We start from the raw sequence: 25,585 nt of genomic DNA, 5'->3' as shown, positions 1-25,585 counted from the left end.
CCTCCTCCCACAAGGGATTCGATCTCTGATGCCCTTTCTGCCTTCCAACCTCCCGCCGGACTCCGTACCCACCTTGGCTTCCGATCACCCCTCCGGCCTACTGACCCAACCCACACCATCCCCTCCGATCTCTGATACATCCTCTGGCCTTCCGATCTACCTCCTCTGGCTTTCTGACCCCTCTCTAATTTCCAACTCCCCCTCCAACTATCTGACATTGTTCCTCTGGCCCTCCAACACTCCTTCAACTTCCGATTCTCCCTCCGGTGTTCCGACCTCCCCCTTCGGATCTGATTCCCCCCTCCGGCCTTCCGACCTCCCCCATGTGGCCTTCCGCCTCCCCTCCTGATTTTTCCCACCTTCCTCTCTATGGCCTAGTGCAGCAGGCCTACACATTAGGGTGAGTGCTGCCATACAGAGGGTTTGAGTATCTTCTCCCTGTTGTGTATGCATGCCTGTTTAATGTATGATGTCTGTAACACTTATGCAACACTGACTGTACCCTTACACTGTACACACCTTGCCTGAGGGTGCTGCTGCTGGAGACCTAAGGGTTAGCTGCACACTGCAGGTAACCCAGTCTAAAAAGGAACACACAGCTTGTTGTCCTCACTCAGGAGCTGTAAATAAAGGACTACAGGTCTACACAGTTTAAGTATCATACCCTGCCTCGTGGAGTCATTACGAAAGGTGCCTACATACGCTACAGCTGGCGACGGGAATACGAGGTCACGAACCACACGCTCAGCATGTCGAATCTCAGCATCTTTCAGCAATTTACCGATGGGGAAGATTGGGATGCTTTTGTAGAAAGATTGGAACACTTAAGGAGAATGGCTGCACCCTGTGACTTTGGCGACCACCTAAATAAAGCACTAAGGGACTCTAAACCAACGAGAGCAGTGCACCGCATTGATACTTCTGAAGACAGAAACACTGCCCGAGTCCCACAACCCTGAGTCTGCCACATGGGACAAACTGGCTAGCCCCGTGCTGGCGCTGTGGAGGAAACCAGTGCCACTACAAAGAAAAAAGGCACCTTCAAAGGATGTGCAGAAAAACCTTTGCTCACCACGTCTCTGATGAGTTGGCTGATTACCGGGGCTCCGACACAGAGGAAGGTGAGGTTGCTCAAACCCTGGAAGAAGAGTATGGAACTCATAACTGCTCCACCGAAAGCTCTCTGTGGGCGATGAAAGTAGACGTCGACGGGGTCCCAGTTTCTGTGGAGAGCGACACAGGGGCGATCCAGTCTGCGAAGAACCAAGCAACCTTTGAAGAACTTTGGATGAATCCCGCCAATCGACCACAACGGCAGCCTGTCCAAGCGAAGCTGCTCCCAGGCCTCCAGACTCCGGCAATCGACCTCGAACATGGATCCATTGCAGCATCCAGAGGTTCCACTGTCCAACTCGACTGCCACAGGACCCCGGCAAAATCTCCGAGATTGAGGATCCAAACTTCACTTTCCGGGTCGGGGCAGCACTCCAAGAGGTGAACATCGACGAAAGAAATGGATTCCCAACATCCAGGATCAAACCTGTGGAAGAAAAGAGCACCACAGCCTGCCTGCAGCAAGACCAGAAAATGGCTGCAGCACCACAAGCAGCAGAACCTGTAATCAAAATGGCCTCTGCCATGCCACGAGTGAACATGGAGGAGCATCATGTGACATCGAGCGGCCAATCGGATTTGAAGGCTCCCTTAAAGGAGACCGGTAACCAAAAAAATTTAAAGGGGAAGTTTCAACTATTTGAGTACACGGACCTTAAAGCTAAAGGGTGCAAGTATGAAAATGTATGTGATGTAATCATGAATTGTGATGCTGGTTTAACTAATGTGACTAATGAGATGAATGCAGGTTGTCAGTAAGGTTAAGAACAAGTTTATTATGCTTAACAATAATGATAAAAAATGTGAAATGCCTAATGTAACCATGTCTGTTGAAACCAGGACACCCAAAAGTGATGCAAATGATCGAATGTATAATGCAGGCTCGACTATGTGTGATCAGAGCCAAGGTGTCATGTATACCGGTCGGACACTGCCAAAGGACATTTGGTCCTACAGGGACCATGCTGATGCCAATGGAATCCCCCTGTGGGAGACCCCCAGGTCCAGCAGGATACCTGACCATGTAGCCTGGACCTTTGGAACAAATGTGATGCCCCTTGCAGGACACACACAGCCAGTGGGAGCAGACCCACTACAGGGACAGTGGTCAATGGACAGCCCAGCCACCACTAATGGCAACCTGCACCAAATCATCCCTACAACCCCTGGCCACCAGGGCCAACACCAGGAGCATGAGGCCAATATCCTCCAGATTCCTTGGCAAACTCTGGGATGACCTGACACTCATCCCATTTGGTGGACAAGGAGCCCACCCAGCCTTGTGGCTCTGCCCACCACCTCACAACAACAGTGGACAAGGAGACCACCCAGTCTTATGGCCCTGTCCACAACTACCCACATCACAGTATATACACACCACCCACTGCTGCCGTGGATACCCTCTGAGCGATCCCACAACAGTAACACCCACATGGTCTGTGTGTGAGGGAGGGGAAACGTACGAGGCCAGCCTCAAGCACAGGGGTCACACCTGGCAACCACACAACCCTCACCACAACCTCCCATAGCCCACCACTGATCACCTCCCCTGGGCATGACAATAAGGATATGAAAAATGCTTACGGGGGGGAGTGTTGTTGTGTATGCTTGCCTGTTTACTGTGTGATGTCTGTAACACTTATGCAACACTGAATGTACCCTTACACTGTACACACCTTACCTGTACACCAGAGGGTGCTGCTGTTGGAGACCTAAGGGTTACCTGCACGCTGCAGGTAATGCAGTATAAAAAGGAACTCACAGCTTGTTGTCCTCACTCAGGAGCTGCAAATAAAGGACTACAGGTCTACACAGTTTAAGTATCATACCCTGCCTCATGGAGTCATTACTAAAGGTGCCCACGTATACTACATGTGGATCCGACAAGTTTCAGGATTAACTTGACCCTACTCTTTAGTTTCTTCCCAAGGTACTGAAGTTGTTGTCGATATGACAGGGTGAAATCAAACATGACTCCTAAATAGGAGGGTTATTGGCATGGTTTACCTCTGCGCTGCAAAAAGAGACTTTCAAAGCTTGGTTTGCTTGATGTGTGTTGGGGTGGAATGTCGAGGTAATGGTCTTTTGTGGGTTTGGCCAGAGCCGCCATCGGCAGAAGTAGGCCCATATCCTCTGTAAATCACTGTTCCGGGTCTCCTCGGTGATGGACAGATTTGTGTTTTGCATGGCCAAGGCAAGTCCTTAGTGTATATGAACTTGCGGGGCTCTACTTCAGGCAGATCACTGGTGTATAAGTTGAATTACATGGGTGCCAGGACAGAACCCATTGGGAGTCCATTGTTCAATGTCCTATATCTGCTCTTCTGGGTGCCAGAGTACACACGGAAGCATCAGTTGCTAAGCATGTAGTTGAGAAGATGCTCGTCCTGTGTTTATAGACGCGGTTTGCCCCGCCAAGTTGATAGTTGCAATGACTTCAAAATGTGGATTTTGTGCACAGGCTCCCGGTGCATGTGTTGGGTGGTCTTACTGAAGTGTGCTTGGCACATTGAGAACAGATTAGGACTGGAGCCTTCTCATGTGTTATGTGTTATCCTACTGTTAAAATGCACTGTGTGTAATCTGATCTGACTCTTTACTGCAGCAAGCTACAAGTAGAAACATTGGCACTCCTCCAGTCCTAAGGTACCATGCCCAAATCCAAAGAGGACTGAAAAATGACTGGAAAATAACAAGGCCGCTGTTATTTCCTCTTTTACTTCGCTCAACGGCCTGGGATGCATTTCATCCGGGCCTAGGGACTTATCTACTTTCAAAGCTGCTAAACCCCTTAATAATTCCTCTCTCACTATGTTTATTTCATCCCGAATTTCATACTCCTCCTCAATAACAGTATCTGCATTGCCCCTTTCCTTTGTGAAAAACCATACATTTGTCATTAAGAACCACACCAACATCTATCACCTCTGCACAAAGATTACCTTCATGGTCTCTAATAGGCCCTACCTTTTCTTCAGTTATCCTTTTGCTCTTAATATATTTATAGAACATCTTTGGGTTTTCCTTAATTTTATTTGCCAAGAATTTTTCATGCTCTCTCTTAGCATTCCTAATATCCTTTTTAATTTTACTCCTGAAATTTCTATATTCCTCCAAAAATTATACAGTATTTAGCCATCGGTATATGACATAAGCTTCCCTTTTGTTCCTTATCCTCCCCTGTAACTACCTAGACATCCAGGGGCCTCTAGAATTGTTATTCGCACCCTTTTTCTTTAAGGGCACATGTTTGGCCTGAGCCCTCCAGATCTCCTCCTTGAATACAGGCAACTCTCGATTATCTGCACACAGATGCAATGGGAAACCGTTGTAACAGCATTTAAAATTCCGTGTGTGTGCACGCTAATGCAGCCGCTGTCTGTCACGGCCACCGCTGACGTCGGAGACCTTTCGGCCTGGGAAAGCATCGGGCCGCTGACGTCTGAGTTCTTTCAACCCGGGAAAGCATCGGGCTAGTGCATTCGGAATCCTTTAGGCCCAGGAAGGCAGCGCGCTCCAGAACCCCGGAACTAGACAATCTCCTCCTCGAGGTCACCTGCATGCATGCTGGTAATGTCCATACTTAACTGCCTTGTTACTGTTTGCAGCTGATTGCACAGTATTTATTCATTGAAGTTTTAACTTTATCATGTCAACTCGCTCCAACGGAGAAATCGTTTACCCAGCATAGCTCAATCCCCGAGGGACCCGGATAATCGAGAGTTGTCTGTACCTCGCACTGTTCCAACACTGATTTACTTACTAGTAACTGTTTCCAGTCCACTATCGCCAAATCACTCCTCAACTTAGTAAAATTAGCTTTTCCCCAATTTGGGACTTTTTTTCCAAGTCTTTCCTTGTCCTTATTCATAACTAACTTTATTCTGACTGAATTATGGTCACTGGAACCCAAGTGCTCTCCCACGAATACCCCTTCCACCTGACCAGCTTCATTCCCCAAAACTAAATCCAAAACCACTCCCTCTCGTGTTGGGCTTGTTACATACTGATTAAAAAAGTTCTCTTGAATGCATTTTAAGAATTCTGCACCCTCTATACACTTCATACTATAATTGTCCCAATCAATATTAGGATAGTTAAAATCCCCTATTACTGCCCAATCGTTTTTGGACTTCACAGAAATTTGCCTACATATCTGCTCCTCGATCTCCCTCCTGCTGTTTGGGGGTCTATAATAAATGCCCAAGTGCTGATGATGGGCACATCCTAGGTCAGTTAGAATCTAATCATTGGATTGTACATGCCACGACTTACACTAAATCTTATTAATCTGTTTTTCACAGTTGAGTCAAGTCCACAGAGTGCTGTGGTGGGCAGTGACGTTACACTCAGCTGTACCATCTCCAAACTCTCAGATACAGTCAGTCTTCAATGGAAACAGAGAGACTCATCTCAGCAGAACAGGAGGAACACTGATCATATCCGACTAAATAACACAGTCTATCTGATAGTCAGAAATGTTGCAGTAGAGGATCAGGGATTGTATGCGTGTGAAGTGCAGGAAAATGGATCCATTATTCTCACAGAAAAAGATGTTTTTTCTGTAATCCAGAGTAAGTACAGTTACGTCACAGTAGATATTAAAGAATTACTAATATAAAACTGTTACATGTGGGCCCAAGTTTCGGGCCGCGCCTAGAACGGCGCAGCCCCGACCTGGACACCCGTTTTTCGCGCCACAAAGTGCGCCTAAAAAAAACTTACAGATTCTCCGGCTCCCTGCTGGTCCTCTGGAGGCGGGCGCGGCGCAGCACGAGCTGTTGGGGGCGGAGCCAGGTCCCTGCGCTGAAAACAGTGCCGGGACCTCTGCACATGCGCGCTACATGGGCGCACATGTGCAGTAGCTCCAGGTGCCCAAAACTGTGTGGGAGGGGCCCGAAGCACGCAGCCCATAGCCCTGGCCGACTGGCCTCACTGGGGCTGCATGCATAAGGCTGCCTCCCACGGCCAGCTCCTGCTTCCTCCCGACCCGACTCGACTCCCGCATCCCGCCCCAACCCCCTGCCCGCCCCCGGACGGGACCGGACCCGACCCCCGGGACTGAACCCGACCCGCGCTCCCTCCCTCCCTCCCCCCCTTCCCGAACCAACCCGACCTCCCTCCTCCAACCCCCCCCCCCGACCCCGACCCGCGCTTCCGCCGACCCGACCCGCGCTCCCTCCCTCCCTCCCCCCCTTCCCGAACCAACCCGACCTCCCTCCCCGCCCCCCCCCGACCCCGACCCGCGCTTCCCCCGACCCGACCTGCGCTCTCGACCCGACCCAACGCCATCTACCTGTAAATCTGGTGCTGGGGACGGGCCCTGCCCGAAGTCTTGGGCCCGGCCGGGCCCGGCCCGTTCAGCCTCCCCCCCTCTTCTCCTCCCCCCCATCTCTTTACCCTGCCCCCTTCTACTTTCCCCCCCTTCTCCTTTCCCCCCCTTCTCCTCCCCCCTTCTCCTCCCCCCCTTCTCCTTCCCCCCCATCTCCTTTTCCCCCTTCTCCTTTCCCCCTTCTCCTTCCCCCCTTCTCCTTCCCCCCATTCTCCTTCCCCTTCTCCTTTTCCCCCTTCTCCTTTCCCCCTTCTCCTTTCCTTCCCGCCCTCTCCTTCCCCTTCTCCCCCCCTTCTCTTTCCCCTTCTCCTCTCCCCCCTTCTCCTCTCCCCCCTTTCCTCTTCTCCCCCTTCCCTTCCCCTTCTCCTCCCCTTCTCCCCTTCCCTCCCCCAAAAAATCAGGAGCAACTGAGGCCGAAACTTGGGCCCATAAAGTGGAGTCATACATGTCAACCATCAGCACTTCCTGCTTACAGTCAGCATGTGGAGGCCTGGTGCACATATCAGCATTGAACAAAAAACTGGCCTCTCTCCCCTCAATGCCACTTCTAACCCAGTTCTGCTGCTATTGGAAATGATTCCAGCTGCTGCATACTCTCGGCTTCAAATAAGCATTGAGCTGGGAGTAGGACTAAGGGAAGAGGGAAGGGCAGGGAATCAATGGCCATGAACGGGAGAGGGAAGGATGGAAATGATGGGAATGTAGAGGAGAGATGGTGGGCAGAGGGAAATGACAGGCTGGGAGTGGGGCTTTGGGGGAGGAAGAGGGGAAAAGCTGAGAGTGGCACTTTGGAACAGAAGGTAAGAATTTGTATTTGTGTGAAGTGTAGAAAAAATACTCTGTTATTAAAATAGCATCAAAACTATTGATGTGGATCAGGGTAAGTCCAGTACTACCTTACAGTCGATATTAAATAGTTACTGAAATAACACTGTTACAGGGAGCACAGAGACAGCATATGCTTTTACTACAGACTGGGATCTTATTTTCTCTTTGGAACATTTAAATATAACATTGTAATACAGTGGGCAAATATCAACAACAACAATTGATCGGACAATAAATAGCTAAAGGGTTGAAGGTGTTCAGCAACATTCTCACACAGCTCATCAGTGACCAAAACACAGAGACAATTATTTTCTAAATATGGTTCATTTTACTCACTGCAAGGGCACAGCATTAAAGACCAGCCCTGAATATCTACTCAGTGCTCTCCCAATACACACACATTGTGGACAATACTGAGCGACTTTGGTTGAACATCATTGGTAGTACAAGAATTGTACAGGCAGTTGTGTTGCTCTGTGATTCTCAGCATCTGATATCAATAGATAGGGAGTGGAGGGAGGGTGGGTGGTTATAATGTGGCCTGGTTCTGTACAGGTAACTGAGTGGGGAACCACTTCACCAGCTGTCGAGAGGCAAGTGGGGGAGAGGGACAAGGCTGCAGCCAATATTTGTTTTACTTGTCGAGAGTTGTCAAAGTAAGTGAAGCAGTTCAACATCAGAAGGTAGAAAATCCGAATTGCAGCATGTTTTTTTATAAGTGGTACTGGAGATAAAACAAAAACAGCAAATGCTTTCATTAACAGCATCTTGAAGAAAGAAAAAAATACACTTCACTGAGGAAGAATGAAGCAATGTCAGTACTGGTGAGAAAGTTCAGAGAGGTGACTGAAAGCTCGGTAAAAGTGATAGGTTTTCAGTGTGTGTATAGGCACAGCAAGAGGGGGAGGGGTTTAGGGAGGGAGTTCCAGAGGTTCGGGCTGAGGGACCAGAAGATTTTACTGACAATGGTGGAATAGAGGGAGTGGACAGTGAGAGCATTACAGGGAATGTGAAAAGAGATCATTCTGCAGGAAGTTGAAGAGGTAAGTTGCGGTGAGGTTGTGGAGTGATTTGTCGAAAATGATGAGGATGTTATATTCTATGTGTTGAGGGACGGGGAGCTAGTGTGTGCCAGTGAGGATGGACGAGGAGGACTTAGTGTGGGAGAGAATGCGGACTGGTAATTTTGGCTTTGTGCGATAATAAGTCATCTTTGTGAGATGTAAAAGGTGCTGCCAATTCGCTCTCGCTATCGCACAAAGCCAGATTACCAATCCCCTCCCCCCCAACCACAGTGTTTCTGTAAGAAAGCATCCTGATTGTTCCCTGGACAATAAGTAAAAGATAAGTAAATCCTAATAATTTTGTCTCCTGCCAAGTTATATTGCAATAGCAATTCAAAAGTCTCTGGGTTAGTCTTGCTGAAAAAATGTGAAGAATGAAAGAAACAAAGACAGACAGACAGAACATGCCGAGGTATAAAGTCTGTGCCGAATGTCCAATACAGATGTTCACTGTGAGAAACCTACAAGTTGCCCCCAATTCAAACAACAGCGACCGCACTTTAAGGATTCACAACAAGCGGAAAATTCTAACATTTTGTTCTCTGTCTCTCGATCGCAGATTTATATCAACAGAGTTACACACTTTATCGGTCAGGCACAGATCACAGTGAACTCCACCTGATTTGCTCTACTTATTCTGCTAATTATTTCAACACTGCTGCATGGACCTGGAGATCACATCGTCTTCAAAATCAGGAGGACGAAATAGCATCTGCTTCGATATCTCAGCTCATCAATGTAAACAGGACCTACTTTGGGAATCGACTGGAACCCACAGACAGAAATTTTAATGGCGATAAGTTCAATGTGAGGATTATTCCTGTACTGTTTGACGATGCAGGAGTTTACACATGTTATCAGGGACCACGTAATTATGTGACCATTAAACTAATCACATTTAAAGGTAGGAGACAGAATGTTGCCATTGTTTTCAATGATAAAGTCATTGTTTAAAATCTAAATGATTTTCCTGTTTCCACAGTCACAACTGAACCATCTGATGCAGGGCCTGAGGGAGACTACGTTACCCTGACCTGCTCTGTCTCTGATGTCACTGAATCAATGAGACTGGTTTGGATCAATAGTGACGGCAAAACTGTTGGAGAGAAAACATTGAATGGATGGAATGGGGAAGAGAAATCATTGAGACTGATTATTCATAAAGCTGACAGAAGCGGAGGAAACTGGATATGTGGTTTGTTTTATGAAAACTGGCCCCAGGTTTTAGTCCCGTACTATCTGGAGCCCAGTGGTAAGTGACTCAGGGTTTGCTCTTTAATCTTATAATCTCGATCGAAAATTCTTGTCACTTATTGTTCTTGTTGCCGGGAGTAACCCCTCCTTTACATCCTGTGTGTGAGGCGCTACAGTGATGCAGAGCCTCAGGAAATCTACCCTGAGATAACTCAGCACAGCCTGGGATCGAGCTTGGAACTTTCCTGGTCTGTGTGTCTCAACTACGCTCTTGGTAAACTCACTGAGACAGGGAAAGCATTTAATTTGACAGCAAAATGGAGCCATTTCAATGGTTTTCTGACTCAGAATCAATCAGAATCTTTACGCAGACTGTTAACAATAAATCACAGCAAAGAGCAATTCCCAGCTGCAAAAATTGCAATTAAAAGTCTCCACTCTTCAGGCTCAGAGAAACTTTTCTTCTCTGCCTATCTCCACTGATCCTGGAAACATCTGTGCCTTATCCCTCTCATTCTAACTGAGGGCGAGTGCATTGTAAGTGCAAGAGCAGGAAACTCCAGGCTCTGGTTGGCCGCCTGAAACAGGCTTTAGGCATCTTGCACATGCACATCTGGGTCCTGATGCCAACTGGAAGACCCCGATTGAAATTTGTGTACAAATGGGCGGAGCTTACATTGTGGAAGCTCCAGCTCGTTGTACCAGGTTTTGAGTGGATGAAGCAGTGGTGCTGAACAGAAATGTTGGAGGCCGCTCAAGAAAAGGGCAGAAGACCTTTTAACACTTACGTTTGTGTGGAGCCAGGCGGAGTCGGAGTGCTTCCTCTGGCTCCACAATAATACTGGGATCTGGGATCACCACCTAACCCCAAAGGTTCAGCTCCCCCAGGGACATGCCTGTGGGCCGGTTCATCATCGAAGCTGGCCGGAATTCACCAGGCCCCCATCGGCGATGATACGTCCTTACTACACAGTATAAATGCACACGAGGCCCATGCTTGAGAGAAGGTCAGTCTGTGACCTGTCCTTTATTCCTTAGCACTCAAGTGATGAAGGTGGGTGGAGCTTCCCCTTTTATACCTGAAGGTCCAGGTTAGGAGTGTCTCCCACCTAGTGGTCAGTGTTCTCGCGGTGTACAACTTAGGTCAGTTTATACATGGGTTACAATGCTGGTTGAATACATGACAGGCGACCTCCATCGGGACGCCCGACTGACGTCTGTGGATCGTCTGTTTAATTGAAATGACCCTCGGATCCCGCAGATTTAAAAGCAGAGGAATGAAAGGGGACCTTAAAGAGGTTTACAAGACAATGTATGGAACTCAAAATATTGGTCTTGAGCAAAATCTCTCAACTCATGTAAGAGGCAGTTGGATCCTGCGATGAGGAGACTAAGTTTGCATGAAAGGATTAGCTGGAGGGACCAACTATCTTCCCTCATCCCTTGTCTGTATTCATCCTTATAATAACAAGGTTGAGTCCATGAAGTTTCTGCCAGAAAATGAAATGCGTAGGTCATCATCATAGGCAGTCCCTCGCAATCGAGACTTGCTTCCACTCTTGAAGTGAGTTCTTTGGTGGCTGAACAGTCCAACATGAGAACCACAGTCTCTATCACAAGTGGGACAGATAGTCATTGAGTGAATGGGTGGATGGGACTAGTTTGCCGCACGCTCTTTCCGCTGGCTGTGTTTGATTTCTGCATGCTCTCGGCGTTGAGACTCGAGGTGCTCAGTGCCATCTCGGATGCACTTCCTCCACTTAGGGCGGTCTTGGGCCAGGGACTCCCAGGTGTCAGCGGGGATGTCGCACTTTATCAGGGAGGCTTTGAGGATATCCTTGAAATGTTTCTGCTGCCCACCTTTGGCTCGTTTGCCGTGAAGGAGCTCCAAGTAGAGCACTTGCTTTGGGAGTCTCGTGTCTGGCATACGACCTATGTGGCCTGCCTAGCGGAGCTGATCGAATGTGAAGGTATATTGTTAGGAGTTTTAAATCAGTTAGGAAAGATTAAAAGGAGGAATAAGCATCAATGGTACACGGCTGAAATAAAGAATAGAGGGAAAAAAAACAGAAAGAAGCATCAGCTCTACTCGGTGAAACAAACTCACGACATTGAAGGAAGAAAAAGCCTATGAGATCGTTAAACTCATTGTGACTGCAGCTCTATCACCAACGTTGATTGTGCCAGATTCTCTCACAGGTCTTGTGATTCATTGAGCAGTGGGAATTCCTACAGAGTATCTGTGATAGACTTCAGACAGCAATTCACCACCTCAACAGCACCTGTACACACACTGAGTGTTAATAATAGGCTCCACAATATTACAAGGCAAGGTTTCACAATGAGCAGCTCAGTGCGTGAATCCTGCGTTAGCTCCCACACCAGAAACCCCACCAGAGCAGTTTGGGGTCAATGTGTACTATCGGGTGTCTGACTGGCTGAACAGGAGGGCGATGGACGGCCGCCCAATGATGTTGACAGACGGGCCTCATTAGCATTACACCGGCAGGCCTTGGGCAGAAATCGATGGACCTACTGCCTGACTTTGACCTCCTGGGGCTGGGCCCAGGTGAAGATTGCCATGGTGACAGCTACTTCAGGAATGTGGGGGAAGGGGGCTGAGCCACTCCCAGCCATTTTCTGGGACATTACCATCCCGATTCTGCCGGGCAGGAGGCCTCAAAATCCAACTGCTCACTCCCTGAACAGTGGGATTTGGGTCATTGAGTACAAAGTACATTTGAGGCTGCAAGCTAGATATTAGAGAAGAAAATTACATTGATATATAGAGCAAACTAAAGACAAATGATTAGGGGATAACACAGTAGATCACATGCAATGTTCTGTTTAATATTTTACAATTAGGTTTGATAATCTTGACCATGACCAATGCCAGGGTTGATGACCAAGTTGAGTAATTTTGTACTGGAAGTCTATCTACTGATCAAATTGTCCATTTACATCATGTGCTTAGCTCAACTAGTGTTACAAAATTACATTCATTAAAATTTTGAAATAAAATATTAAATTAAATGTACCATAGATAAATATTGCAAGAATACAGGGAACTTTAAAAACACTCATGATCGCACTGGGAGATATTAACAGTTCCAACAAAATTGCATCTTGTCACAATCGGTGTTTTTTAGTGAATGCCAGTTACAGATGTGTGACTGTCTCAAACCTTGATGGTTAATGTCTCCCCAGACAGCACAGCCGAGATTGGGAAGTCACCACCTGGGGAATCTCCGGTGTGAATCTGTATTACATAAGAACATAAGAACTTAAGAAATAGGAACAGGAGTAGGCCATACGACCCTCGAGCCTGCTCCGCCATTCAATAAGATCATGGCTGATCTGATCATGGACTCAGCTCCACTTCCCCACCCACTCCCCATAACCCCTTACCCCCTTATCGTTTAAGAAACAGTCTATTTCTGTCCCAGCTTCCACAGCTCTCTGAGGCAGTGAATTCCACGGATTTATAACCCTATGAGAGAAGAAATTTCTCCGCATCTCTGTTTTAAATGGGCGCTCCCTTATTCTAAGATCGTGCCCTCTAGTTCTAGTCTCCCCCACCAGTGGAAACATCCTCTCTGCATCCACCTTGTCAAGCCCCCTCATAATCTTATATGTTTCGATAAGATCACCTCTCATTCTTCTGAATTCCAATGAGTAGAGGTCCAACCTACTCAACCTTTCCTCATAAGTCATCCCCTTCATCCCCGGAATCAACCAAGTGAACCTTCTCTGAACTGTCTCCAAAGCAAGTACATCCTTTCTTAAATATGGAAAACAAAACTGCACGTAGTATTCGATCTTTGTATCGTCAGCAAACTTGGCTGCGTTACATTCAGTCCCTTCTTCCAAGTCGTTAATATAGATTGTATTGTGTTCCTAACACAGATTGAGGCTGCACACAGGGAGGTTAAAGTAACAGTGACCTCAGACTTTAATAAAACTCTCCAGAGTGAGGAACAGGACTTCAGGGCCAGCTTATATACAGTGCTCCCAAGGGATCCCAGAATCCCTTGGGACTTCAGGGGATGAGCTCCCAGATGGCGGAACATGGGAGTGCATGCTTTACAGATGCACAACATCACTCCCCCCACAAAGTCAAAGTGAAAACTATTTACAAGGTGAGGCGGTCGGGAACCTTTCTTTCCCTGGTGGACCGCCTCGGTACAAATGTCTGTTCTGGTGTGTTGGCTATGCCCTCGCTGGGCTGGTGTGTTGTTGGCCCTGCAGGGCTGCGAGGTGAGCCTGGCATTGCTGGGCTGTTGGGCATGATGGGTTTGATTTCCTGGTCCGGCATGGTGTCGTTGATCCTTTGGGTGTGTGTTGTGGGCTCGAAAAAGTGGTGTCTGCTGTGGGTTGTTCAGGGCAGTCTGTGAACCGCAACCTCGTTTGGTCCAGATGCTTTCTACAAATTTGTCCATTGTCTAGTTTGACTACAAACTCACTATTCCCTTCTTTAGCTATCACCGTGCCCGCGATCCACTTGGGACTATGTCCATAGTTTAGCACATACATAGGGTCATTCAGATCAATTTCCCGTGACACAGTGGCCTGACCATCGTTTACATTTTGTTGCTGCCGCCTGCTCTCTACCTAATCATGCAGGTTGGGGTGAACCAGCGAGAGTCTGGTTTTAAGTGTCCTTTTCATGAATAGCTCAGCCGGGGGCACCACTGTGAGCGAGTGGGGTCTCGTGCTCTAGCTGAGCAGTACTCCGGACAGGCAGGTTTGGAGTGAGCCTTCTGTGACTTGTTTAAGGCTCTGTTTGAAGGTTTGTACTGCCCGCTCTGCCTTCCCATTGGAGGCTGGTTTAAATGGGGCCGAGGTGACATGTTTGATCCCATTGCGGGTCATGAATTTTTTAAATTTGGCACTGGTGAAACATGGCCCGTTGTCACTGACCAGTATGTCAGGCAGGTCGTGGGTGGCAAACATGGCCCACAGGCTTTCAATGGTGGCGGTGGCAGTGCTTCCCGATATTATTTCACATTCAACCCATTTTGAAAAAGGATCCACCATCACCAGGAACATTTTACCGAGAAACAGGCCCGCATAGTCGACATGGATCCTCGACCATGGTTTGGAGGGCCAGGACCACAAACTTAGTGGTGCCTCTCTGGTTGCTCAACTGTGCACATACGCTGCATTGCTGTACACAGGACTCTAAGGCAGAGTCGATACCGGGCCACCACACGTGGGATCTGGCTATCGCTTTCATTATTACTATACCCGCGTGTGTGCTGTGGAAATCTGAGATGAACGTCTCCCTGCCCTTTTTTGTTAGCACTACGCGGTTACCCCACAAAAGGCAGTTTGCTCGTCCTTTTGCCGCTGGAATGGCTTGATTGGCTCTTGCATTTCAACAGGGATGCTGGCCCAGCTCCCATGCAGTACACAGTTTTTTACTAGGGACAGCAGAGGATCTTGGCTGGTCCAAGTCCTCATCTGGCAGGCCATTATTTGCAAACGCTTCCATGACCATCAACAAGTCTGCGGGCTGCGCCACCATCAGCAAGTTTTCAGGCTGCGTGGTGGGCAATGGTAGCCGACTGAGAGCATCCGCACAGTTCTCGGTGCCTGGACTGTGGCGGATCGTATAGCTATACGCTGATAACGCGAGTGCCCACCTTTGTATACAGGCTGAGACATTTGTATTTATCCCCTTGTTTTCAGCAAGCAGGGATGTGAGGGGGTTGCAGCTCAAATTTGAGGCAAAACAGGTACTGATGCATTTTCTTTACCCTGAACACACACGCTAATGCCTCTTTCTCAATCATGCTGTCGGCCCTCTCAGCCTTAGACAAGCTCCTGGAAGCATAAACGACAGGTTGCAACTTCCCCACAACATTAGCTGGTTGTAATACACACTCGACTCCGTACGGTGATGCGTCACATGCTAGCACAAATCTTTTACATGGGTTATACAATACAAGCAGCTTGTTGGAGCATAAAATGTTTCTGACTTTCTCAAAAGCAATTGCTTGGTTTTTTTCCCCATACCCAGTTCTCACCTTTTTGCAATAACACATGTAGGGGCTCTAAGAGGGTGCTTAACCCCAGTAGGAAGTTACCAAAATAGTTGAGAGTCCCAGGAACGACCGCAGCTCCGTGATGTTCGGTGGACTGGGCATGATCCTGATAGCCTCTGTCTTGGCATCTGTGGGCCGAATGCCATCCATCGCGATCTTTCTCCCCAAAAACTCCACTTCTGTTGCCATGAAGATGCATTTCGACCTCTTCAGCCACAGCCCTACGCGATCCAGTCGCTGGAGGGCCTCCTCCAGGTTTTATAGGCGCTCAGCAGTGTACCAACCCGTGACCAATATGTTGTCCTGAAAGACCACCGTGTGTGGTACCAACTTGAGTAGGCTCTCCATGTTTCTCTGGAAGATCACTGCAGCCGACCAAATTCCAAACGGGCATCTGTTGTAGATGAAAGGTCCCTTATGCGTGCTGATGCAGGTGAGGCCCTTCGAAGACTCCTCCAGCTCCTGCGTCATGTCGGCCGAAGTCAGGTCGAGCTTGGTGAATGTCTTGCCTCCTGCCAGCATCGCAAGTAGATCGTCTGTCTTAGGTAGTGGGTATTGGTCCTGTAGAGAGAAACAATTAATAGTTACTTTATAATCGCTGCAAATCCTGACCGTGCCATCACTTTTGAGTACTGGAACAATTGGACTGGCCCACTCGCTGAATTCCACTGGGGAGATGATGCCCTCGCATTGCAACCTGTCCAGCTCGATTTCCTCTCTCTCTCATCATGTGAGGTACCGCTCACGCCTTGTGATGAATGGGTCGTGCCTCTGGGACCAAGTGGATCGCACCTTCGCCCCGGAAAAGTTTCCAATGCCTGGCTCAAAAATGTTAAGGAGGTTTGTTAAGAACCTGGGTACATGAGGCCTCATCGACATGTGATAGCGTTCGGATGTCATCCCAGTTCCAGTGGATTTTGCCCGGCCAGCTCCTTCCAAGCAGTGTGGGGCCAGCGCCCAGGACAATCCAGAGTGGCAGTTCATGCACCGTGCCCTCGTAGGTGACCTTGACCATGGCGCTGCCCAGGACAGTGATAAGCTCTTTGGTGTTTGTTCTCAGTTTTGTGTGGATGGGGCTCAGGGCTGGACTGAAAGCCTTGTTGCACCACAGTCTCTCACATCTTTTTACTCATGATGGATTGGCTTGCGCCAGTGTCCAGTTCCATGGCTGCGGGTAAGCCATTCAATTTTACATTTAGCATTATAGATGGACATTTCATCGAAAATGTGTGCACCCTGTGTACTTCAGCATCTGCCTCCTCTTTCTGAGGCTCGAAATTGCTTTGATCCACCATGGACCGATTTTCCTCTGTTACGTGCTGGTTAGCAGGTTTTGCAATGCTTGTAGCTCATTTGCAAGCTCGTTGGAGGTGTCCCATTGTTCCACAGCTCTTGCAAACATACCCTTTTGAAGCGGCTTGAATAGGCTGAATGGAAGCCTCCACAACGCCAGCAAGGTGTGAATTGCCTTGCTTTCATCCTTTGTTGGTGACTCTGAGTCATCTCGGTCACCTGAGGCCTGCTGGCAGTTGCAGACTCGTGGGTTCTGCCCTGTACATTTCTGCTCGCAAACACAGTTCCAGTTAATTTATGAACATTGCTAGCACTTGTGTGCTGAAAGATTTGTTTGGTGTTATCACTGGTGGACATAAATGCCTGTGCTAGCGCAATGGCCTTACTGAGGGTCGGTGTCTCTACAATCAAAAGTTTTCGTAGGATGGTCTTGTGGCTGATGCCCATTACAAAAATGTCTCTGAGCATTTGCTCCAGGTAGCCATCAAACTCACATTGTCCTGCAAGTCGCCTTAACTCGGCGACGTAGCTCGCCACTTCCTGACCTTCAGATCGCTGGCACGTGTCGAACCGATACCTCACCATCAGCACGCTCTCCTCGGGTTAAGATGCTCCCGAACCAGTGTACACAGCTCCTCATACGACTTATCTGTGGGTTTTACCAGAGCCAGAAGATTCTTCATGAGGCTGTAGGTCATTGCCCCGCAGACTGTGAGGAGGACCGCTCTCCTTTTTGCAGCGCTTCCTTCTTCGTCCAGCTCGTTGGCTACAAAGTACTGGTCTAGCCGTTCGACATAGGCTTCCCAGTCCTCACCCTCCGAGAACTTCTCCAGGATGCCCACAGTTTGCTGCACCTTTGCATTGGAATCCCATCCTTGTCGCCAGTTATTGTGTTCCTCACACAGATGAGGTTGCAGACAGGGAGGTTAAAGTAACAGTGACCTCAATCTTTAATAAGACTCTCCAGAGTGAGGAACAGACCTTCAGGGCCGGCTTATATACAGTGCTCCCAAGGGATGCTGGGATCCCTTGGAAATTCAGGGGGTGAGCTTCCTGGTGGCAGTGCATGGGAGTGCATTCTTTACAGATACACAGCAGATTGAAAATAGTTGGGGTCCCAGCACTGATCCCTGCGGCACCCCACTAGTTACTGGTTGCCAACCAGAGAATGAACCATTTATCCCGACTCTCTGTTCTCAATTAGTTAGCCAAGCCTCTATCCATGCAAAAATATTAGCCCCAACCCATTAACTTTTATCTTGTTCAGTATCCTTTTATGTGGCACCTTGTCAAATGCCTTCTGGAAATCCAAAAACACCACATCCACTGGTTCCCCTTTATCCACCCTGTTTGTTACATTGTGCCGAATTCTGCTGCTCTGCTCAACACAACACTTTTATATCCAGTTTATGCCGGTTTAGATAATGAATGACCCAATTTTGTGTTTATTCACTCCCTTTCCATTCCCTCAGAGCTGCTCACTTTCATTTAAAACCATTGCACCCACAAGAATCTGATGAAAATAGTCAAATCCAGACACACAAAATGGGACAAAAAGAATCCAACGTGGACTTGGTCTTGACAGAAATATTTGGCCCTCTGACCAGCAGTGTTTAAAGCAAGAATGTTTTCATATTCCACATATTTTATAGAATGACTGGCAGGAATATTTAAATATTAAATGAGACGGAAAGTGAAACTGAAAATCTCAACTTTGTCCTTCACAGTGAGAGCGAGACCACTTCCGAAAATTTGGATCATCGCAGTTTTGGGCTACTTGTTGGTTAAACTGGTCGTTGCTGTCGGACTAATTTACTGCTTGAAGAGGATGAACAGAGTAAGAATTTCTTTAAGCTTTCCAGTAAATCAGGAATTAGTGCCGAGCTGTCACTTGACACTGAGAAAACTATTCTTTGAACAGAAATTAAGTCACAAAGTTGTTTTAAAATGTCATTTAAATATTGTACATTGTACTGAATTTAAAGGAATCATCAATTGGCACATTTAAAGAAAGCAATTGTTTCAAATTTGCTAAAATCGAATAGCTTTGAATGTTTATCCTGATTGAAATGGCAATAACTTCCCTGCTCCCACTTTCCATCAGGTTCTGAGGAAGGAATCAGGGCGATCTCGGAGGGCCATACCTGATTATCAATGATTGGACAATGCTCAAACTAGGAGCCCAATCTTTTAATATATTTCATTTGCTGTCACAAGTATTTCTCTTGGACAGTAGTAACTTGAAAGTTGTCAGAAACCAATATTTGAACAGTTAAAGCACAACCAGTAAAAATTAAATGAACTCGAAATACAATTTCTTTGGGCAATCAATGAGTTTGATCATTTTAACGTGTGCTGTTATTCTTGTTGCTGTGGCCTGGTGGCGCCAGAGAGCTGCAGTAGTATTGGGGTCTCGAAATGAATTTGTCGCTCTGTAAACCACTTCCTCTGTGGCAGGTTTGGTTCACCTGATTTACTCATAGTCAAATCTCAGTCGATTCAAAAGTTCAAGGAGGTAACTTTACTGGTGAGGTCAGTCAACCACAGGGAGAACCTCTTAGAAATGTGTCCTTTGACCTCACTATTATGAACTTACTTTACATTCATATATTCATAATACAAATAATCTTCAACATTACCTTCTGGCAGTAACTGGAGTGAGTTTATCATTTTAATCAGGTCTGTTCCTTCCAATTATTGAAGCCTTTAATTGTTGAAATTATCTCATTAACACTGAGCCAGTGATATGTGGGTCATGTTCTGTTCCCCATTCTGTAAAATTACTCCTCTATTCAACATCCTCTTTATCCATCACTTCCAGTCCAGTGTTTATTATTGAAGGATAAACTCTTTATTTAAAGCACATTTCTTGCATCTTGTCAGATATTGAACAGTGGAAATCCACACAAGGCGACAGGAAATGAAACAGGTGATGCACAAGAAGCCGTCGCATTACAGACCCTGAACTCTGACACTGATTTGAGACCCTAGAGTGACTGATACAGCACAGAAGGAGGCCATTCAGCCTACAGTGCCTGTGGCAATGGAGATCTTCAGTCTATGGAAACTAGATCGACCCAACTTGGGATATGTTAGAAGTCGATTTGTGGTTTTATTCTGGATTTAGTTTGTGGTGATTTTTTTAATGTATCTCGATTAGCTTATATCCCGTGTGTACATTGCAATAGATCCCTGTCTCAGGATCTGTTATTTTATTTTACAAGAACTAACTTTCCTGGTCACTGTATGAAATTGCAAAGAGTGGAAATTCATGCAGATGTTGTGCTGAATTCCTGATCTCCACTCGAGGTCGGTGAGGCTCCACGCTGGGGGTACAGCTTTATAACTGTGGGGACTGACAGTGACCCCGTGGTACAGCCCTGTGTGGAGCTCGAAGTGTTGGGATGTGGATTTGTGACTGTGGGTCCCCAATGAGTGATCTCAGCTGGACTCTCTCTGCAGAGGAGCTGAATGATCATAAGAACATAAGAAATAGGAGCAGGAATAGGTCATACGGCCCCTCGAGCCTGTTCCGCCATTTAATATGATCATAGCTGATCCGATCATGGACTCAAGTCCACTTCCCTTCCCGCTCTCCATAACCCCTTAATCCCTTTTCAGTTAAGAAACTGTCTATTTCTGTCTTAAATTTATTCAATGTCCCGGCTTCCACAGCTCTCTGAGGCAGCGAATTCCACAGATTTACAACCCTCAGAGAAGAAATTCCTCCTCATCTCAGTTTTAAGTAGGCGGTCCCTTATTCTAAGATTATGCCCCCGAGTTTTAGTCTTCCCCATCAGTGGAAACATCCTCTGCATCCACCTTGTCAAGCCCCCTCATAATCTTATATGTTTCGATAAGATCATCTCTCATTCTTCTGAATTCCAATGAGTAGAGGCCCAACCTCCTCAACCTTTCCTCATAAGTCAAACCCCTCATCTCCAGAATCAACCTTCTCTGAACTGCCTCCAAAGCAAGTATATCCTTTCGTAAATATGGAAACCAAAACTGCACGCAGTATTCCAGGTGTGGCCTCACCAATACCCTGTATAACTGTAGCAAGATTTCCCTGCTTTTATACTCCATCTCATTTGCAATAAAGGCTAAGATTCCATTGGCCTTGCAATCCTGTACCTGCATACTATCCTTTTGTGTTTCATGCACAAGTACCCCCAGGTCCCGCTGTACTGCGGCACTTTGCAATCTTTCTCCATTTAAATAATAACTTGCTCTTCGATTTTTTTCTGCCAAATTGCATGACCTCACACATTCCAACATTATACTCCATCTGCCAAATCTTTGCCCACTCACTTAGCCTGTCTATATCCTTTTGCAGATTTTTTGTGTCCTCCTCACACATTGCTTTTCCTCCCATCTTTTTATCGTCAGCAAACTTGGCCACGTTACACCCAGTCCTTCCTTCCAAGTCATTAATATAGATTGTAAATAGTTGGGGTTCCAGTAACCCCACTAGTTATTGATTGGCAACCCAGGAATGAACCATTTATCCCGACTCTCTGTTTTCTGTTAGCTAGCCAATCCTCTATCCATGCTAATATATTACCCCCAACCCCGTGAACTTTTATCTTGTGCAGTAACCTTTTATGTGGCACCTTGTCAAATGCCATCTGGAAGTCCAAATACATCACATCCACTGGTTCTCCTTTATCCACCCTGTTCGTTACATCCTCAAAGAATTCCAGCAAATTTGTCAAACATGACTTCCCCTTCATAAATCCATGCTGACTCTGCCTGACCGAATTTTGCTTTTCCCAATGTCCTGCTTCTGCTTCATTAATAATGGATTCCAACATTTTTCCAATCACAGATGTTCGGCTAACTGGTCTATAGTTTCCTGCTTTTTGTCTGCCTCCTTTTTTAAATAGGGGCATTTCATTTGCAGTTTTACGATCTGCTTGCACCTCCCTGGAATCCATGGACTTTTGGTAAATTATAACCAATGCATCCACTATCCCTGCCGTTACTTCTCTTAAGACCCGAGGATGCAAACCATCAGGTCCAAGGGATTTATCAGCCTTTAGTCCTATGATCTTACTGAGTACCACCTCCTTAGTGATTGTGATTGTGTTAAGTTCCTCCCCCAATAGAGCCCCTTGACTATCCACTGTTGTGATATTGTTTGTGTCCTCGACCGTAAAGACAGATAAAATGTTTTGTTCAGATTTTCTGCCATCTCCATGTTCCCCATTACTAATTCCCCGGTCTCATCGTCTAAGGGACCTACAGTTACTTTAGCCACTCTTTTCCTCTTTATATACCTATAGAAACTCTTGCTATCTGTTTTTATATTTCATGCTAGCTTACTTTCTTAGTCTATCTTCGCTTTTTAGTCGTTCTATCTATCTTTTTAGTCGTTCTTTGCTAGCTTTTAAACGCTTCCCAAACTTCTGTCCTCCCATTAGTTTGGCCAATTTCTATGCCCTTGTTTTTAATTGGATGCCATCCTGTATTTCTTTAGTTAGCCACGGATGGCTATCTTTTCTTTTACACCCTATTCTCCTCACTAGAATTTATTCTTGAGAGTTGTGAAATATCTCCTTAAATGTATGCCACTGTTGATCAACCATCCTACACTTTAATCTATTTTCCCAGTGAAATTTACCCAACTCTGCCCTCATAGTCTCCTTTATTTAAGTTTAGTTTGCTGGTTTGAGATCCAACTTTCTCACTCTCCATTTGAATTTGAAAGCTGAGCTGCTACAAATGAGAAAGAATGAAACTCGGCGCAGTAAATATGGGCATCTCCCATGCACCTCTCAGCACCTGTTCACACAACGAGATAGCAGAATCTCAGGAGAAGGTTGTCTCCATGCTCTCACCCAGGGAATTGTTTGCAGCAGAGCGCGACTGAAAGATTAACAGAAAAGAAACAGCATGAATAAAAGTTGTGGGAAAGTAAATATGCAAATTAAAGTGGGAAAGATTCCAGCTTTGGGAATGTCTATTAATTTATCTTTAACAATCATTTAAAAGCCCCGATAATCAATTGTTTGCTGATTGCACTGATAGATTGTGATGAAGAGATTGGTTCAGAATGGAATGGGAAAGTATCTCCTTTTGTCATTGAATCACTCCTGTCCTCCACCCGAGCACAGACCTTCCCCTTTGTTCTTTCCCTGACAGGAAATTATCGACCTGTTGGTAAAGAGAGCTCTCAACATTCTTTGCAAGGCCCTAAAGTTGTGAGCTTTGAAAGTAAATTTGCTGAATTATTAGCCCGGAGTTTTAATTTCTTTCGCCAGTAACTTTTGTATTTTGACATTTAAGGTTAGTGAGTGTCCATTTGGGATATATATAGATGTGTGTGTATCTACAGTGTGTGTGTGTGTTTATGTACAAGGTGTCTGCCGTGTCTCAGTGGTAACTCTCTCACCTCTATTCTGAGATGGGGATCGCAGGAGAGTCGGCACAAGTCTGGTGGAGCGGCCATTAACTTAACGGACAGTGTGGCCAGATTTGTCATCGTTCAAGGGAGGAATGCTCTGTTTTGTAAGGGGAGATGATTAAACTTGGAAGAATATTTCAAATATAGACTAAATGAGCATTATCAGGCTTTGTGGATTTACTATTCGGGAAAGAATTTAAGGATGGCATTTTGTGACCGAGTTTTGAAGTTTAACAGATTAATAAACTTCATGGGTGACAAATTGAACTTGCATTTCTGTAGCTAAAAACTGGTAAAGGACGGATTGTCTGGAACAAAGCAATGATCACAATGTTGTAAATGGGTTTAATGTTGAATAAATACAATATAATAAAAAGAGCACTCTCGTCTCTGAATCAGAAGGTAGTGGGTTCAAGTCCCACTCCAGAGATTTGATCACAGAATCTACACTGACACTCCAGTACAATACTGAGGGAGTACTGCGCTTTCGGAGGTGCCGTCTTTCAGATGTGACGTTAAACCGAGATGCCACAGCATTATTTTGAAGAAGATAAAAGGAGTTCTCCTCGTTCTCTTGGCCAATTTTTAACGCACAATCAACATTATTAAAAACAGATTTTCTGGTCATTATCACACGGCTGTTGGTGGGATCTTGCTGTGTGTGAATTGGCTGCAGCGTTTCCTACATTACAACATTAACTACATTTCAACGGTAAAGTCACTTTGCTGTAGAGTGCTTTGGGATATCCTGAGGTTGTAAAAGGCGCCATATAACTGCAAATCTTTCCTAATACGTGGCAACTCTTTTCAGACAGGAGACAATCGTTCTACTTTTCAATGTGTACTGCTTTTCTTGTTGCTGTGGCCTGGTGGTGCTAGAGAGCTGCAATAATTTTGGGGCCGAGAAATGAATTTGTCGCTCTGTAAACCAGTTCCTCTGTGTTTCATCTGATTTACTCATTGTCAAATCTCAGTCGATTGAAAAGCAAAGTTTCTGTTTGGGAGAGCCCTGTTGGGTTTGTGTTCGAGGAAGGAATATTTCAAGGCTGTGTGTTTTAGGGTGGAGCGAGGAGTTGTAGAATGGGAACTGTTGGGGTGAGAGGAACAGCAATGTGGTAACTAGTGGAACGTTTGAACTTACATGAAGGATGAGAGATAATCTTTATTGTTCAGGATGTTTACAAAGAGATACATAGAATTTACAGCACAGAAACAGGCCATTCGGCCCAGCTGGTCTATGTCAATGTTTATGCTCCACACGAGCCTCCTCCCACCCTACTCCATCTCACCCTATTGACACATCCTTCTATTCCTTTCTCCCTCATGTACTTATCAAGCTTTCCCTTAAATTATTCTGTATTATTCACCAAAAATACTGCATATGGCTGTGAGTTGCGCTGGGAATTAATCAGGGAAATTTCTGAGGGCCATACAAGATTATCAATGAATGAAATAAAAACAGAAAATTAATTAACTTTGCTCACACTAGGAGTCAAAGATTCTAGTTTTAAAATTGTTGATTTAGTTTGCTATCACAAAGATTTCGCTTGGAAATTGGAAATTCGTACTTGCACTTTGTCAGAAACCAATATTATTAGAATGGCAGTTTGAAAAAGCATGACCAGTGCAAATTACAATAAATTGAACAATATGACTGTACTTACTGAAAAGTAATGATCATGATAAACCTTACAGCAGCTCAGGGAGATAACAAAAGATGCAGGATTAGGAGCAGAGCATTGTTCTGTCAGATGCAGACTCATAAGACACAATGACTCCACTTGTGGGGAAGAGCATAACTCGAGGCCATCAGTATAACATAGTCACCAAGAAGTTCAATCGGAAATTCAGAAGAAACCACTTTAGGGGTGAGAATGTGGAACTCGTTACCACAGGGAGTGGTTGAAGCGAATAGTATGGATGCATTTAAGTGGAGGCTAGAAAAACATATGAGGGAGAAGCTACTAGAGGGTTTTGCTGATAGATTTAGATGCGGAAGGACAGGAGGAGGCTCGAGTGGAGCATATATGCCGGCATAGACTGGTTAGGCTGAATGGCCTGTTTCTGTGCCATATATCCTATATAATCTTATGTAAACTATGTAATAAGTTCAAGGAGGTAACTTTACTTTTGAGGTCAGCTGACCACAAGGAAAACCTCTTAGAAGTGTGCTCACACTATCACCTTGACCTTTAACCTTGTTTAACCTTGAGCCAGTGATGTGTAGGTTGTGTTCTGTTCTATCCCCCATTCTGTAAAATTGTTCCTCTATTCGACTTCCTCTTTATCCATCACTTCCAGTCCAGTG

General features: G+C 46.1%; 1 protein-coding gene across 1 annotated transcript in view; it reads left to right on the top strand.

Moving 5' to 3' along the window:
* The window catches only part of LOC139262021 (uncharacterized), a 37,741-nt gene extending 14,125 nt beyond the window's left edge, over positions 1–23,616 (top strand). Inside the window, exons 3-7 of the mRNA XM_070877185.1 lie at positions 5,418–5,687; positions 8,897–9,241; positions 9,320–9,589; positions 18,599–18,708; positions 19,755–23,616. Of these exons, the coding sequence (XP_070733286.1) occupies positions 5,418–5,687; positions 8,897–9,241; positions 9,320–9,589; positions 18,599–18,708; positions 19,755–19,862 (1,103 nt within the window). The 3' untranslated portion in view covers positions 19,863–23,616. The remainder of the gene's footprint in view (positions 1–5,417; positions 5,688–8,896; positions 9,242–9,319; positions 9,590–18,598; positions 18,709–19,754) is intronic.
* Positions 23,617–25,585: the final 1,969 nt, after the last annotated feature.

Source organism: Pristiophorus japonicus, chromosome 4 (assembly GCF_044704955.1).
Source record: "Pristiophorus japonicus isolate sPriJap1 chromosome 4, sPriJap1.hap1, whole genome shotgun sequence".
Taxonomy (NCBI): Eukaryota; Metazoa; Chordata; class Chondrichthyes; family Pristiophoridae; genus Pristiophorus; species Pristiophorus japonicus.
Note: the sequence above shows the minus strand (reverse complement) of the source record. Positions and strands in the feature narration are given on the sequence as shown.